The sequence below is a fragment of the Macrotis lagotis genome, chromosome 4, assembly GCF_037893015.1.
Source record: "Macrotis lagotis isolate mMagLag1 chromosome 4, bilby.v1.9.chrom.fasta, whole genome shotgun sequence".
NCBI classification, from domain to species: domain Eukaryota; kingdom Metazoa; phylum Chordata; class Mammalia; order Peramelemorphia; family Peramelidae; genus Macrotis; species Macrotis lagotis.
The window spans coordinates 63954256-63971128 of NC_133661.1; the positions used below are offsets into that span (position 1 = coordinate 63954256).

General features: G+C 36.7%; 1 protein-coding gene across 5 annotated transcripts in view; it reads right to left on the reverse strand.

Annotated features, from left to right (window-relative positions):
- LOC141520986 (rap1 GTPase-GDP dissociation stimulator 1-like) overlaps positions 1-16873 on the reverse strand; it is a 122062-nt gene that overhangs the window by 63217 nt on the left and 41972 nt on the right. For 4 of the 5 annotated variants that reach the window (XM_074233016.1, XM_074233017.1, XM_074233019.1 and 1 more), the window contains 2 exons: positions 10775-10864; positions 10388-10472 (listed from right to left, as the gene is read on the reverse strand). In XM_074233016.1, the coding sequence (XP_074089117.1) occupies positions 10388-10391 (4 nt within the window). In that variant the 5' untranslated portion in view covers positions 10392-10472; positions 10775-10864. Of the gene's footprint in view, positions 1-10387; positions 10473-10774; positions 10865-11909; positions 12020-16873 lie in introns of those variants that run through there. The other variant, XM_074233020.1, reaches the window with a different exon arrangement.

Below are 16873 nucleotides of genomic sequence, written 5' to 3' on the forward strand. Positions count from 1 at the left end.
TATTAAGCCCTCTTGCTATGTGCCATGATAGTTCCTGCCCTGAAGAAACTCTTAGAATGAAAGGATAAACAAAAGTATAACCCATTGTATTAGTTTGCTAATTGTTCTTTCCCTTAAAGACCTGAATTTGAGATGGTTAGTTAGACATCATATAAACACACACACACATAAACATGGGCTGGTTTCCAGTTATTTACATTTCACTTTTGCAGAGCATTGACTATTATATTCAATAGCCAACCTTTAAAGTACTAACCTGACCTCTGTTGTGGCAGTTGGTTCAATATCAAAGCACTTTATTTTGATTGGGGACTATTCTTTTCCCTACTGTTCTTTCCCTTTCCTTCTAGCTCAAATCTGCTAAAGTAATAATATTTGAGGAACAAATTTACTAAGTAATCAGCAATCCTTAAAGTGTTTATTTACTATATAAAAGTTGCATTAAAACACTATAAGAAAATTAGAAACGATTCAGAGACGGGCAACAAAAATGATTAAGAGCTGGAGGGACTGACGAGGAGGAAAGATAAAAGGAATTAACTAGGCAGAGATTTTCCAAATTATAACTAAGAGGGACTTGATGACAATCTATGAGCATTTGTGTACACCAGTGAAGGAGAAGAATTGTTTATGGCAGTCCAGAGGGGATAGGCAGGCATAATGAAATGCAATTATAAGGAGGCAAATGCATTTATTTATTTTACTCTTTTTGCTTATGAGCTAACCAAATGTGATTCACTTGACTGATTAATTTGGTGAGGGCTTTAGGCCCCTGGCATTTAAATAAACCAATGGGAACTCCAAGGAGATAAAATGCTACTTCAACTGTTGTAGGAACACTAGACTGGGTTCTTGTCTTATATCGACAACTCACTTGCTGTATGACCTTGGAGAAGTCAGTTCTATACCTCTGTGAGTCTTGGCTTTCTCATTTGTAAAATGACATCTTTGGACAAATATTCCTTCTAGATCTAAGGTGCTGTAAATTCATAGGGCAAGTCATGTAAAAATGAGGTTATCATTATCTCTACTAAGAATGATTATGATTATGATGATGACGATATTATTTTGTTGGTGTGCCAATTCCTCCCACCACAAAGATGGAACCTGTGTACTTGTGTACAGTTTAGCAGATGAGTCTTATGGAATTGTCTGAGTTTTGGGGAGGTCCACTGATTTTCCCATGGTCACAGGGCTGGTAAGTGTGAATGGCAGGACTTGAATCCTGTCCTTTCTAAGCATAGCTTTATTATACATATAGATATAGATATAGATATAGATATAGATATAGATATACATATACATATACATATACATATACACATACACATACACACATACATATACATCATATACATATGCATATATATCATATACATATACATATAGGCATACACATACACATACACATATACATACAGATATACACATACACATACATATATTTATTTATGTCTTCATGCTACTAATAGTTGACTGTAAGTCTCTTAGTTCAGTTACTTCATCCTCAAGAGATAAGACCTTTGAACTCTTCTGGCTGCCTTAATTTTTATTTTTGTATATAAGAGAGATAATATTCACAAAGCAGGATTCAGTCACAGTAGTCATGTACTCTACAAGCAAAAAAAAAGTAGAGAATTGAGGCAACTATTGGATTAAAAACTTTGTGGCAGACTGTAGCCACAGGACTTTGAGGCCTGATTGGTACTTGTGGGTTTTTAAGCTTGAATTGTACAGATAATCATCTCATTTCTCTACTTACTACTGTTTAGTAGGTGCTGAATTGAATTAAAATGATTGCCTTATTATGAATCCAACCTCAAATGATGGATTTTTAGATGCACCTTAGAAACCATCCAGTCCAGTGTTGGGTAGCCTGAACAAGGCTGTGGACCAGTCAGATACCTACATTTTCTATTTCTGTTTCCTCTACCCTTCATTGACTCAGTGAAACCAATTTTTCAGTAGTACTGAACAGAAAAGGAACTGGGAGCCAGAATTAGACAGGAGAAGGAAGGAAGAAGAATCAATGTAGGTGTTCCTTTGGAAATTTAAGGGCCAATATAAATTTGTCATAAATATTCAATGAATCCAACTTTTCAAAAGGATTGAAATAAAAGTAGTGATCATCTACCTACTAACACACAATATCATTACTGATTTGATGACTTGGCAAAATTTGAACAGGTAACTAGTTAAACAATTAGTTTGGTTTTTTTAACCCGACTAAATTTACTAGAAGGTTTTGTACCTCAATTTGTTAATTTCTTACTGAATGGTTGATTAGCTCAATTGGCTAGTTTTTTTTTTTTATCATTTACAATTATCAATAAAAGATCAAAACCCAAAGCAAATGAAATTTTTGAATGTATACTCCCACTATATTATTTGCTTATTTATAAATTATCTAAGGTCACTACTGTTATAATTGTATTTTATAAACTTGTATAAAAAGTAAATATTAAAAAAAGAGATAAAGATGGAATAATATTGATTTTAGTGTCAATAGCAGGCCATGACATTTATTATGGATGGAAGTGGGTTGATCTGACCTGAGATTTAGGAAAATCACTTTGGAAGCTATGTGGCAGATGATGAATAGGCAGGGTGACAATTAGAAACTTTTTGCAATAATCTAGGTGAGAGGTGATAGGCTTGAACTAGAGTGGTGACTGTGGAATGAGAGAAAGAAATGAATGTGAGACATGTTGTGGAGGTAGAAATGACAAAATTCATCAAGTATACGATAAAGGAAAGCAGGAATTCTAGGATAATTTCAAAGAGGAAAACCTGTGTGGTAAAGAGGATAACGAAGTGCTACATATACATATACATATACATATACATATACATATACATATACATATACATATACATATACATATACATATACATATACATATACATATACATATACATATACATATACATATACATATACATCATATACATATACATATACATATACATATACATATACATATACATATACATATACATATACATATGCATATACATATTGGGAAAAAAGATAAATTAGTTCTGTTAAGGAAGTGTTGAATTTAAGATGCTCAAAACCTTTACTAGGGAGCTGGAGTTGTGGGCTTAACTCCTGAGAAAGATTAGGTTTGGACATATAGATTTGTGAGTCTTCTTTGTAGAGTTGATAATGGAACCTTCAGGAATGGATGAATTTATTAAGGAAGAGGATGTCCAGAGAGAAAATAATAAGTCTCTGGACTGAGGGCTTTGAGCAATACTCATAGGCAATGGGATGGATGATATTCCAACAAAAAAATGAGAAATTATTTCTTAGTTTAAATAGATATTAAATAATGAAAAGAGAGCAGTGTCAAGCAAACCTGGGGAAGGGAAAGTAAGCATCCAGGAGGCATGGATCATCAATAGTATGAAATGCACAGGTAGGTCAATAAGGATGAAGACTGAGAAAAAGCCATCAAGTTTAGTAAGAGAACATTTATAACTCTGAACAAACCATTTCAGCTGTGTGAGAAGGTAAGGATAATGGGGAGGTTGATAGTCTGGGGGACTGGAAGGATAGTGATACTTTTGATGGAAATAGCAAAATTCAGAAGAGGGATGAGTTTTGGGGAGAAAGATGATGTCATTGAAACACACCTATCTCTTCTCACTTCTCACTTTTCTAAAAAAAATTGAAAAAAAGTAGGTACTGTCCTAAAGTACAGAGCCTGCTCCTTCTGGAACACCAGTAGTAGCCATGACGTACTCTAGAATAGCTGGGGATTAAGGAGGCTGAGAGAAAGGAGGGGCAATGAATTTTGCCTGCACAGATGCTGTGACTGCTTGGGTCTGAGTAGGATTTAACACTCCCAGAGTTCCACTAACCAAGGCAGTCACAGGGGAGATGAGCAGTGGGAAGAAGAAGAGTGGAAGACTTTGAAGGGGGTGGTATAGTTGTCCTGATTAACTTTGAGGTGGGGAGAATGAAATTTAATGTATTTTTCTCTTGACCTTGGGGCCAAATCAATTCCTTTTGGGAAAATTTTATGACCCCCCCCATTTTGCAGATCATCGTATTAGAGCAAACAGTTAATCAATCTACAACTATTTATTGGAAAAACCTTGTCTAGGAAGTCTTCCTTTAATACTCCATCCCATAGTGATTATTTTTCCTTTAATATCTTCTATTTCCAACCTATTAATTTTTTAAAAAATTCAACATTGTCTCTCTACAACTTGGACTATAAACCTCTTAAAGGCAGTAACTTTATATGATTCTTTTTCATCTGCTCATTACCTAGTGTACTTTATACATATATTCAATAATATTTTGAAAATGAATTCAAATAGCTTATTTGTACCATTTATTATAAAAGATTTAGCTGAGATATTAGGCTTTGCTGATGACACCAATTATGGAGGGCATAAGTTCTTTTTTGGATCAGGTGCAGAGCACCCTGGCTATGGTTCCAAGACTTTTTTCTTTCATAAACCCCCAACTTGAGGCACAGATCCCCCTTGGCTTTCTTGCTTCCTTGAACCTTCTTGGATCTCTATTTTGTTTAGAGCTTTAAATAGACTTGAAATTTAATGACCTCTCCCTAGTCTTTTTGCTTTATGAAAATGACTAAATGAGCTGTCCTATAAAATCCCCCTCCCCCAACACTGGCACTATCTTCAGATTAAGAATGCATATATATATATATATATATATATATATATATATATATATATATATTTATATAAAAAAGGTCCCCTTGGACCAGGCTGATTCACTCTTTTATAAATTCACTTACTCTTACCCAATAATACTTTTACCCTTATTGATGACAGATATTAGTGATCCACTCATATTCCTCGATATTATTACTCCCTTTTCCCCTTAAGAAGGAAAAGATAATAAGATAAAAATACAGATTAAAAAATCTATATATTTCAAAAATATACCACTACTCCAGAGTACACAATGACTAATCTATATAGAACAGATGAACATTACTTTAGATTGTTAATTGTCTTATCACCTCAGATAGTCTCAGCTTCTTGATGTCAGAGACTACTTTAAAATTTCTTTGTATTATTCTCTTTTCTTCACAAGGCCTAGTACAGATTGGTTATCTAGTAAATGGTTATTGATCTAATGGGTGATTGCTTGGAGATTTGGGGGTCTAGGCTAAGAGGAGATGATTTTATCTAGCATCACATACTAAGTAAGTGACCAAGGAGGTACCGAGATCAGAACTTAGATCTCTTACTTAGCATTTATCAGCCAGTAAAGAGAAAACAACAAAGAGAAATGTGGTTCTAGTTCTCATAGTAAGAGAGTAAATTAATTTCAGTCATTATCTGCTTACGCTCTGCAGACTTCAGTTTTCTTCTCCTCCTTCCCCTGGCTTAACTCACATGATCAATTTTGGAATGATTCAATGAAAAAAAAGAATCATAACAGTCAGAAACTGACTACCCAGCCCTCTAACAACTTAATATTTATCTACTTCTAATGAATGCCTGGGAACTTCAAAGACACTATTATTTTTGTTTCAGTGGGAAGGAGAGGCTAAGAGAACAAGAATAGAAAATTAGGCCTTAAGCTGTTATGTTTTAGAGCTGAAAGAGGTCTGGGCAACTTCAGTCCTAGTCTGTGAGGGACTTGCCTAAGGTCACCTTATAAGTTAATGATAGTCCTAGGTCTAGAAACCTGGTCTCCTGTCCACTCCCTTTTCCATTACATGATAATAAATTCCATTTATGTAACGTAGGGTTGTGGAAACCTTTTTCTGCCAAGGGCTATTTGGATATTTAGGATATCATTTATGAGCTAAATTTGGTTAAATATTTAACTAATTCATCCCTAAAAAGTTACTAGATTTATTGAGTTTTGAGACCTGCCTGTGGTTGCCTTGGCAAGACCAGACCAATATGACTTGCCTGTCTGAGAATCCCCGCTCCTGATGTAATGCTTTAAGGTTTGAAAAGCATTGTCCTAATAAGTCTAAGATGCTCATTTTACAGATGAGGAAACTGAGACTGATTTGCGACTTGCTCAGCATCATATAACTAGAAACTATCTAAATAATGATTCAAACCTAGGTCTCTTATCTCTAGTTCCAATACTTTTTCCATGAGGCCAAGATATCTTTTCCTTTTTTTCTGCAAATGCTACATCATGGTTGCCCTCTAGTTTACCTCTTACCTAGAAAGCCCACATTTCATAATAGTCAGAGGACCATACATGTAGAGCTGGAAGTGATTTTAGAGGTCCTCCAGTTTAACCCTTCTAGAAAGAAAAGAGAAGTACAGCGAGATGAATCAGTTTCCTTAAGGTAACACAGGTATAGTCAAAGCTAGGATTGGAGTCCACCTTCATTGACATCAAATTTCTACTTCCCCACCAAGTTTCATCCTTCCAATCACTCCTACTTCAAACACAAAAGGTATAGAGTCCTTTTAGAAATATCTTGGGTTGGAAACTTCCCAAATGTCTCTGAAAAAAAATTGTTTGGCTGGTAGAATTGTTGTGATTGATGACAAACACTTCATTACAGAGACTTTGTGAAATATAGTCCTGTCTCTTCCTCTCTCCTCATTCCAAAACAAGTGCTGGGAAAACTCCCATATATCATAAAGGTGCTTCGGAACTAAAGGTCCATTCCCTTATGTAACCTGGGGTCCCAATTTGCTAAAGAAAAAAGCGTTACCACACAGAGATTCGAATTGCGTAGCATTTTTTTCTCTTTGCTCAATAATCCAGGAAACTCTGGCATAGAATGCTTTTGAACTATGACTATGGATAATGGTGGATTTTCAGGAGAAACAACTGGAGGGGGGGAAGAAATGGTATGTAAAATTCTGTAGCCTGGAGATTATGATTTTCCCAGTATGAAGCTATGCTCCAAGACTATAGAGCTAGCTAGCAGGTAGTTTTGTTGATAGCCACATGTAATGTTCTTCTAATGCCTTTTCTTTTTTCTCTTTCCTAAATCCACAACAAAAGAAGCCTGGTACAGAATTGGGAAATTTTAGATTTCCCTATGGTATTGAACCCCATGTGTTATGAAAGATAAAAATTGTGTTACAAGAGCCAAGAGAATTAGTAATCAGGGAATTCTCTAACTCTTCCTCAGGGAATTTCAAATCTCCAGGAGCAAAAAGAGGATCTAGGTAAGGAGAAGGGGACTGGGATGAGATAGAGAGAGGGGATGAAAATGAGGAGCTAGGAAGATATGTGAGGTAAGTAGTATATTATAATTTCATTTTTATAGCGAGAGAAGCTGAGGTTGTTGGTGCTTATGAGACTTGTTCACCATCATACATCACAATTTTCCCACCTGGAAGGGACTTGCTAGAATTGGGAGGGAGCTTAGAATATAGAAATAAAACATCAAGTCAACAAACCTTTATTTATCATGAGCTAGATTAAGCACAAATACCAATTCCTGCTCTCAAAGAGCTTAAAGTCTAAAATGTCAAGAGGAGGAAGGAGCTGAGAACACAAAATATGCTATTGCCACTGCTGCTGTTCCTACAGCTCCTACTACTAATAGTATTAATTAAATGGGAAGGGGTAGTAGGTTTAGGGTTTGGACCTACAATTTCATCAGTGAGTTGAGTGTAGAAACTCTTTCCATTGAATGCATATCTCCTGTGACTTACAGTTTCAGATAGTGACCTGGGAGTATTGGGAAGTTTAATGGTTTTCCATAGTTTCTCAGAGAGATGGGAACAGGACAGGAACAGGAATTATGTCTTCCTAACTCCAACCCAGTTCTGTTGCCCTTAATAAAGACTAATAATGCCAATAAAAACAAGAGCTCATCCTTATATGACACTTTACAAAATTGTTCCTCACAACAATTTCTATCTGTAGGTCAGAATATCAAAGATCTCTAGGGCATAGAATACAGCCTGTCAGAACTAGAGAAAACCTTGGGAAACAAAATGTTAAGGTAGGGATAAAGAAAACCATTGGATAGACAGGAAATCTAATGGGAATGAATGTTATCCATTGTTACACAAATTCACCACAGAGCAAGGACTATGTGGCACAGTGGCTAGAACACTGGACCTGGAACTCATTTTCCTGAGTTCAAAGTTGTCCTTAACCCTATTTGCCTCAACTTCTCTTCTACAAAATGAACTGGAGAAGGAAATGACAAACATTCCAGTTTCTCTGTCAAGAAACCTCAAATGGGATCATGGAGAATCAGACCCCACTGAAAAATGACTTAACAACAGTAACAAAAGGAGTGAATATTCTCATCTCTTGCCTCTGAACTTATGAGGATTTGTTCCATCACTGCTCAAGCTGTCCTTGGTAGCTACTCCCATAATCAGGCAATTATCAGAAATCACCCAAATTTCCCGATTCCAGCACTCTTAAAACCATGTTACAGTCTTTCCCCATAAATCTATACCTTCTTTTGACTTAATTAGTTCTATTAGGGGAACTATCATCTATACATTCTCTATTGTTTGGGACCTTTACAAGATCTCTGGCTCCACCCTCTTCTTTACTTTTCATATCACATTTTCATTAACTAGGTAGATAGAATGTTGGACTGGAGTCATGAAGACCCAAGTTTGAATAGTCTTAGACTCCTAGTGTGTGACACTGAGCTAGTAACTTAACCTCTCAGTCTTAGTTTCTTCATCTATAAAATAATAAAGATAAATTGTTGTGAGAATCAAATGGAATGACATTTGGGAAAGTGCCTTGCTGATCTTAACATTCTATATAAATTTGGATAATATTATGATTACAGCCATCATTTATCAATTTCTCTAATTTTTCACATCTCATATCCATCATCTTTCTCTATGCTCCTTGCTATTGCCTTAGTACACGTTTACCATTATTCAGTACTATTGAAGTAGTCTCTTAATAGACCTTGCCTCCATTTACCACACTTCTAATCAATTTTTCCTTCCATCAGGAAAGGAAACTTCATGTTTAGATCTATTCAAGACTCTGATTTGCTTAGAAATCTTTATTTATTTCCTATTTCCATTTCAAGTTTAAGCTTTTAACTGACATTCAAGAAGTCTCCATGATGTGATTGGTAACTTTGCCTTTCCAAAGACACATTTGGCACAACTAGATGACTTTCTGACCCCTAAACATATCCAATACTTTCTACAGCTTTGCTGATGCTGTTCCCTACACTAGAATGACCTCCTTTCCCTTCTTTCCTGTTCCATTTCTACTCATCCTTTGCTTTCAGTCATTACCAATTTTATACTGGACAGCAACTTTTTAATATGATTCCCCATCCCATTATTGGGGCATTTTAAAAGCAGGCAAATAAACAAGAAATTCTTAATAACCTGATAAATGCCATAAATGCATTAATGTCATTAATGCCATTTCCTTCATGAAACCTGATTTCCCCTTAACAACTTTTTTCTCCCGTAGCTCACATCTGGTCTTGCACCTTTCTCACATAGGGCTTGTTTTTTTCCTCTCTCCAACATATTCATCTTGCAATATCCTGAATTAAGTGTATTTGAATTTGAATCTCTTCTACTAGATTGTAAGCTCTAAGAGGGTAGGAATAAAGTCTTATCTAACTTTATGCCAGCACAATGCATTCCCTCTTCTTCCTCTGACCTCTACAATGTACACAGGCTGAAAGAAGTTTATCATTCAGGACGAAATGGGGACAAATCAACATAGCTAGAAGAGGGAAGGAGGAAGGGAAGGAAGGAAGGAGTACTATTATTGTCCAACCATCTACCCTTAGCTATGATGTTACCCTCTCCCAGAAGTCTTATGGTAAAAAACATTCACTTCACCTTGCTTTCCCTACCCAGAAGGCTCTCCTAAGCTCTGGCCAAGGTCAGCCTGCTCACATACCAGGAGTCCGGGCGTATGTGATTGGTGACCCCAAGCCATCTTTTGCTTTAGGTGCAATGTGATTCTGAGAGTCAGTGAAGGTTAATCCTGCCTGCCACAAGGTTGTTGGGCCATTTATTTTTTAGCATGTGCAAACCATCATGGGAGAAGGGCTCTGCATTGGTGTAGCATTCCATTTTCTTCCTGAGGAAGGGGAGGTAGTATCTGGAGGAGCCCCAGAAATCCCTTCTCTCTGCCTTTTAGTCCTCAACTTTTGGATATTGTGTCCAGTCTGAATCTGCCAGGCTGCCTGCTGGCTGGCTGCTTGCTAAAAGCTGAGCATTCTTACCGAGAACTCGACTTATCACGTACAGGGAAGCTACAGTCAGTTATAATTGATTGGCACTATCCAAAGGCATGCATCCAATAGAGACAGCCCCCACCTTGAACCCTATTCTTATCCCCAGAGCCCCTCATCCTGGAGCTTTGTCCTGGGAAGGGGAAGGTAGAGGATGCCGGCATATACATTCAATAGCTAGACATCTTCCTATTTTTAGGAGGAGGTTTACTCACCCATCGCAGCTGATGATCTAAAAAATGAGATAGAATAGAGTAGCCGAGCTCTAAACGTGAGGTTCCGTCCCCTGGAGCTACCAAGCTGCGAAGAGGAGAATATTTTTATAGCTTGCCAAAGCCAGGCAGCTTACAGCTCCCTCTAACTCCCTTCTCTATCTCCTCTCCCCTCTCTGGCCCCCACCCCCACCCTTCCTTTCTTCCTTTCTCCCTCCTCCTCCTCCTCTCCTCTCTCCTCTCTCTCTCTCTCTCTCTCTCTCTCTCTCTCTCTCTCTCTCTCTCTCTCTCTCTCTCTCTCTCTCTCTCTCTCTCTCCCCCCCTTTTTTTTCTCTTTGTCTTTCTCTTGGTGACCCTGATCTCTGAACTAATTCAATCCCCTCTAATTACTTAATCCTTCCATTGCAGCTTATATTCCTCCTGTTCAGATGTCATTGGCAGAAATGCAAACACCATTTTTATCTTGGGCCAGGAGAGAATCTGAAACGAATTTGAACATAATATCCATCAGGTTTACAACTCTTCTCCATTGAGGCAAGACAACTGTGAAAGCTGTCTACATGTTTAACTATTCAGGTCAGCTTTTGCTTTGCCTGGGTGTCGCAGTCTTTTGGTAAATTTGTGAAGAATGTAGAGCGGCACTGTTGAAAGGGATGCTGACATTTCAGATTTTTTTCCCCCAGGAGCCAGAGATTCAGAGATATTCAGAAAACTCCCTGAATATGAGACTCCTGCTGGTCCATGTGGGAGACTCTTTTCAGTGATTCTTAGACAATTCACTTAAGCTCTGTGCCTCAGTTTTCTTGTGTGTAAAATGAAGGGGCTGTACAGACTCACTGCCTTCTGAGTTTCTTTCAGTCTTTAAGGTATGATTCTACATGGAGTGTAGCTGATGCTTCCTCTATAAAGAAGGCTGTGCTTGGTCACTTGGTTGTGGTTTCAGCTGGACTCACACTATGATAAATGGACACCAAAGAGTCCTATTTAGACAGGAGAGACTCCTTTTTCCAATCCCCAAGAGATTCCTAAGAATCAAGATTTGGGCAGGAAGAAAGGTCTTCTCCTTAAGCACCTACCAAATCAATTGACCAATCAAAGATATTTATTGAACTCCCAGTAGCTAGATAGAGATAAGTACTAGGGAGAAGACTGGCTAGTTTTGACTCTGCTTATACTAGCTATTTGACTTACCCAGATGTTATTTTTTTGGGGGAAATATATAAAATGGAGATAATCAAAATAGTAATACTAATAATATTTTACCTACACACATTGAGGTGTTGCTGAACAGTCATATTTGTTAATGAATATAAAGGGCTAAGGAGTTACAAAGGACTAGTTAAATGTAACCTATTATAATTATAGTTATAATGATTGTGACTATATACCCATTCAATAAACAGTGATAAAATTCAAAGATACTCTGCTAGGAGATGGAGAAAGAAAGACAAAAATGAAATAGTCTCTTCCCTCAAAGAGCTTATATCCTTCTATGCATGCGTAGATATGAAACAACCAAGGATACCTTGGCTAGCAGCCAATCTTCTTTCCTCCCAATCAGGATCTTTAAGATATCCATTGCCATTTCTTTGCTGACTCTAGTTGCCTGGAATTGGGTTAATTTGGACTCTCACATAGGTCAGAGGCATTCACCTGTCCACCAGTCAAATAGCTGAACTGTTCCTCTTGCCGAAAAGGCAAAGGTGGTTCAATGGATAGAGTTGTAGACATAAAGTCAAGATCCAAGTTAAAATCTGGTCTCAGATACTAATTAGCTGGGTCCCTCTGGGCAAGACATGAAACCCCAATGTTTCAGTTTCCTCATCTATAAAAAGAGTTGGAGAAGAAAATCATAAACAACAAGAACAACAAAAAAAAAAACAAATTAAAAAAAGTGAAAATAGTATGCTTTGATCTACATTCAGATTACACAGTTCTTTCTCTGGTTGTGGATGGCATTTTCCATCACAGGTCTTTTAGAATTCTCTTCGATTGCTAAATTGCTGAGAAGAGCTAAGACTATCATAGTTGATCATTGCACAATGTTGAGTAGCAATATTTTAATAAGGAGTTTAATTTGAAAAGTACACATTACTGAATGGAAGATACACTACATATTCCACCGATTCCAAAGGTAGAAATTGTTAACAGATTGCAGTCTACCTTTTATTCGGACCTGGGTTGAAAGTGAATCTAGAAGTTGTTTGTTGTTGTTAGCTAGTCCCTTTGAAAATGAGAATTTACAACTTTTAACCTGACTAGTTTACAAAATGCCATTGAATGCCATAGAAACTGCTTTGATTCTTAGGTTGTCAACTTCATGAGTAAATATAGTTTGTTTTAGAGTCCTGAGAGTGACTGACCCTCCCTAGGATCTAGAACTTCACTGTGCCATGGTCTCCAATCCCATCATCAAAATGTGATAGAGTTAAATCACTGCCCAGGCTAAACTGCATGGCACTCTGTGCAACTCTTAAAGTTCAGTTCCAGTGGGGTGGGGGGACAGATTCTAAGTGCTATGGGTCTCTGAAGAATTCTGCTTTCAAGACATGAGATCTCATTATCAGTGCTCAAGGTTCATAGTTCAACCCAACTGTTGGCCAAGGAAGTTTTATCAATTGCTTCATTCTACCACATTTCACTAGCTGGGGAAGTCAGCGTCACCTCCTGCCATATTACCAAAAAATTAAGGTTCTTCTTTTAGAAATCTCTATCTAGAAAGATAGGACCACCCTACAGATATCAATAAATAAGACAGTATTGTTTTTCCTGATTATATTCTGATTTTTAAAAGAAATTAGTGACTTAAACTCTAGAGACTTAAGAACAAGAAGCATGGTAAAGGTCAGGGGTGGGGAACTTCTAGCCCATGGGCTGTATACAGACTGAGAAATCATTTGTTCTGGCATTATCAAAGCCTTCACAGGTAGGACTGGAAACTCATAAATCTAGGAACTTTTTAAGGGTGAATTAATTATTTGAACAAACAATTTGGGCTAATTTTTAGGTTGATAATTTTGGATGGCTTGTGAATGATGTTATAAATATTCAAATGGCCCTTTGCAGGAACAAAAGGATTCCCCACCCCTCATGCAGGGGATTGGGAGTCTCCTTTGGCGTCAGGAAGACCAGTGTTCAAATCTTACCTTGGATGGTAATTGGTTATGTGAAATTTCTCCTTGCTCATGTAGCCCATCTAGGACTATGAAATTAGACTCCAAAAGGGATGATCATGTTATTCTTGATAAAATATTTTTAATGGGGGAAAAAGGATGTATTTGCAAATATTTTTACTTTTATCTCTTCATCTTATCCTTTTCCAAGTCTCACCATTAAATGATTTTGAGATGACTTTACTTAGTTAGGTCTACCATTATTGTACAGATATATTTTTGTCCAAATTGGGCAAAAGGTAAAAAAAGCCACAAAATTATAAGAAAAAGATTAAAAATGACCTATTTAGGTGGCACAGTGGATAGAGCACTGGCCCTGGAGTCAGGAGAACCTGAGTTCAAATCTGACCTCTGACACTTAATAATTGCCTAGCTGCGTGGCCTTTGGCAAGCCACTTAACCCCATTGCTTTGCAAAATGTAAAAAAAAAAAGGAGGAGAGAGAGAGAGAGACAATAATGGGGGGGGTTAAAGGAAGAAGCTTATTTAAATTTGGTGAGAGACACAACTTAAAAATGTGGTCTAATAACCTCATTTAACTGAGGAGGAGACTGAAGTCTTGAGAAATGAACTGATTTGCCCAAAGTCAAATAAACAAAAAAATGGAAGAATTAGGATTCATATACATGTCCATTGTAGCATTTTGGAAAGAAGTTCTAGCCTAACCTAACTTTCTATCCATTTTACATATTGCTCCCCACCACCCCTTTCTGTACTATACAACTCATCCAAACTGGTTTTTTTCACTGATCATCACATATGGCATTCCATTTATCTCTAAATTCTTTGTACTGACTGTTCCTCACACTTGAAATATACTCTGCTTTGTTCCCGTCAGATTATCTTGTTTCCTTTAAATCTCAAGACAGGCACCACTGTTTACATGAAGTTTTTCCTGAGCACCCAGTTCCTAGTTCCTCCTATCCTAAAGTACCTTGCATTTATTTTGAAATATTTTTGTTCTCAGTATTCAATCTTCAAACTGATTTGTAGTAATCCAATCAATTGGGGAACTTTCTTTAACAATGAAGATAACATTTCCTGCCCATGCTGTGTGAAACCAATTCAAATTTTCTCCAAAGTTTACCATGCTAAAAAGAAGCCAAACTAGGAAAGAGCAAGAAGTAAAATGTGCAGGGAAATCTGAAGTTTCAAATTTGAGTATTTATGGTTGAATTATTGTAATAATAACTTGTATTTGTCTTGTGCTTTCCAGTGGGCAAAAGCTTTCTTATTAGAATGCAAACTTCTTGAAGTCAGGGACTATTTCAATTTTGTCATTGAATGCTCAGTTGCTTGATAGCTGTGATTAGAGTAGAGAACATAGTAGTCTCTGATTAAATGTGTATTGATTGATTGATTTCCTTGAAACAGACTTGTGAGGAAGGCAGTAAAACTGTTATCTCCTTTTGACAGATGAGAAAATTGAGGATCTGAGATATTAAATGGATTGGCCATAGTCCCATAGCTAAGGAAATGTCTGATGTGGGATCTGAGCCTGGAGTCTCTTAACTCTTAAGAGTTCTCTCTAGAGTGATGAATAAGAAAATATTGCAAAGAGCTTATACAACAAAGAAGCACATGTAACTTGGTTTTTATGGACATTATGTCTTAATATGAAGGGATTTTTTAGCCCCATGCAAGGAGATATTCACTAGCTAAGCAAGCAAAGTAGAAATGCTGCAAAAATAAATGAGCAAAATATACACTAAAAATTATTGAGATTACCCAATTGCAGATGTAGAAGCAAGACCTTGCGACACAGTAAGAAATTATGAAATGTCATTTAGAGGTATAAAAGTATAGTGTCAAAGAATTACCAAGAGTGGAAAAGAAAGAAAATGAGCTACAAAATCAATACAGAGAGTAATGTGTTGCCTTGAAAAAGAGGCAAACTGAGCTATAAGACACAGGCAGTACTGGTTTCTCCTTGAAAGAAAGTCACAATATAGAAAAAACATCAAAGATAGACAGTTTTTTACTTTTTGGATGTATTCTTATATGCTATTTCTCTGAAAAGGATGTACATTCCTTGAGAACAGGAACCCTTTTATGTTTGTTCTTCTATCACTAATAGGGAAGCTAGATGGTACAGTGGATCAGGTCCTGATCTAGAGTCAGACTCATTTTCCTGAGTTCAAATCTGACTTCAGACACTTACTAGCTGGGTGACCCTGTGGCAAGTCACTTAAGCCTATTTGCCTCACTTTCTTCATCTCTAAAAGAAAATGTCAAGAAAACTCCAAATGGGATCACAGAGAGTCAGACTGAAATGACTTATAAACAAAAATAGCCCTAGTGTCTGGCTCAGAATATTACTTAATAAATGTTTACTGATTAATTGATTGATCTGCTTTGAAGATAGCAAAAGAGTTACCTATCATAGAACCAATCCTCCATTTTGTGACAGTGCAGTTAATTGACCTAACCCAATGTTCCTGAAACTTCCAACACCAGACAATAACTAAAGGGTCTTCTTATAGGTGGAACTATAGAAAATCCTTGTTTTAATACCAATTGTGAGATTCCAGCAAGAGGAATTAATAGGGAACAGGGGTAATAGCCCAGATAGCCTACTGGCAACACAAGTGGTAAGAAAGCTTAGAAATGTACAGACAGGAGTGTAGAGTCATGTGCCTTTCTCATGGAGGTGCCTCCATCACAAGAGAAGGAGCATACTAAGAAGGGACTTGAAGAATTCTAAAGGAGCTCATCTAGAATACAGAAGTCAAAGATAGCAAAGGAGAGAATATAAAAAAGATTGGAAGAGAAAGGTCAGTCAGCTCACAAAAAGAGGTAGAGGACCTCTTGTTCTGAAAACAATTGTCTAAAGGCTTATGTTTTTTAGTACTGACTACAGGTAAGTAGTTAAATAAATACAGTCAATATTTAGCGTTTTATATTACATTTAATATCTCTCTTGATCATCGCAACAATCCTATGAAGTAGGTGCTGTTATTATTTCTCTTTTTTATAGACAAAAAAACTGACACTGGCCATAGTTATGTGACGGGTTCAGTACCCAGTAAATAAGTGTCTGAAGCATAATTCAGGTCATTTAAAAAACATTTAAAACATTTTCTTTTCCATCAGATACATGTAAATACAATTTTTAGCATTTTTTTTTTAGTTTTGAGTTCCAAAATCTATCCTTCCTTTTCTTTCCCACTCCCTGAGATGGTGAGCAATCTGAAATTGGTTATGCATAATCAATCATGAAAAACATTTCCATATTAGTCATTTTTTAGAAGAAAATAAAAATAAAGTAAAAAATAGTATGATTTGACTATATTCAGATGACATCAGTTATTTTTCTA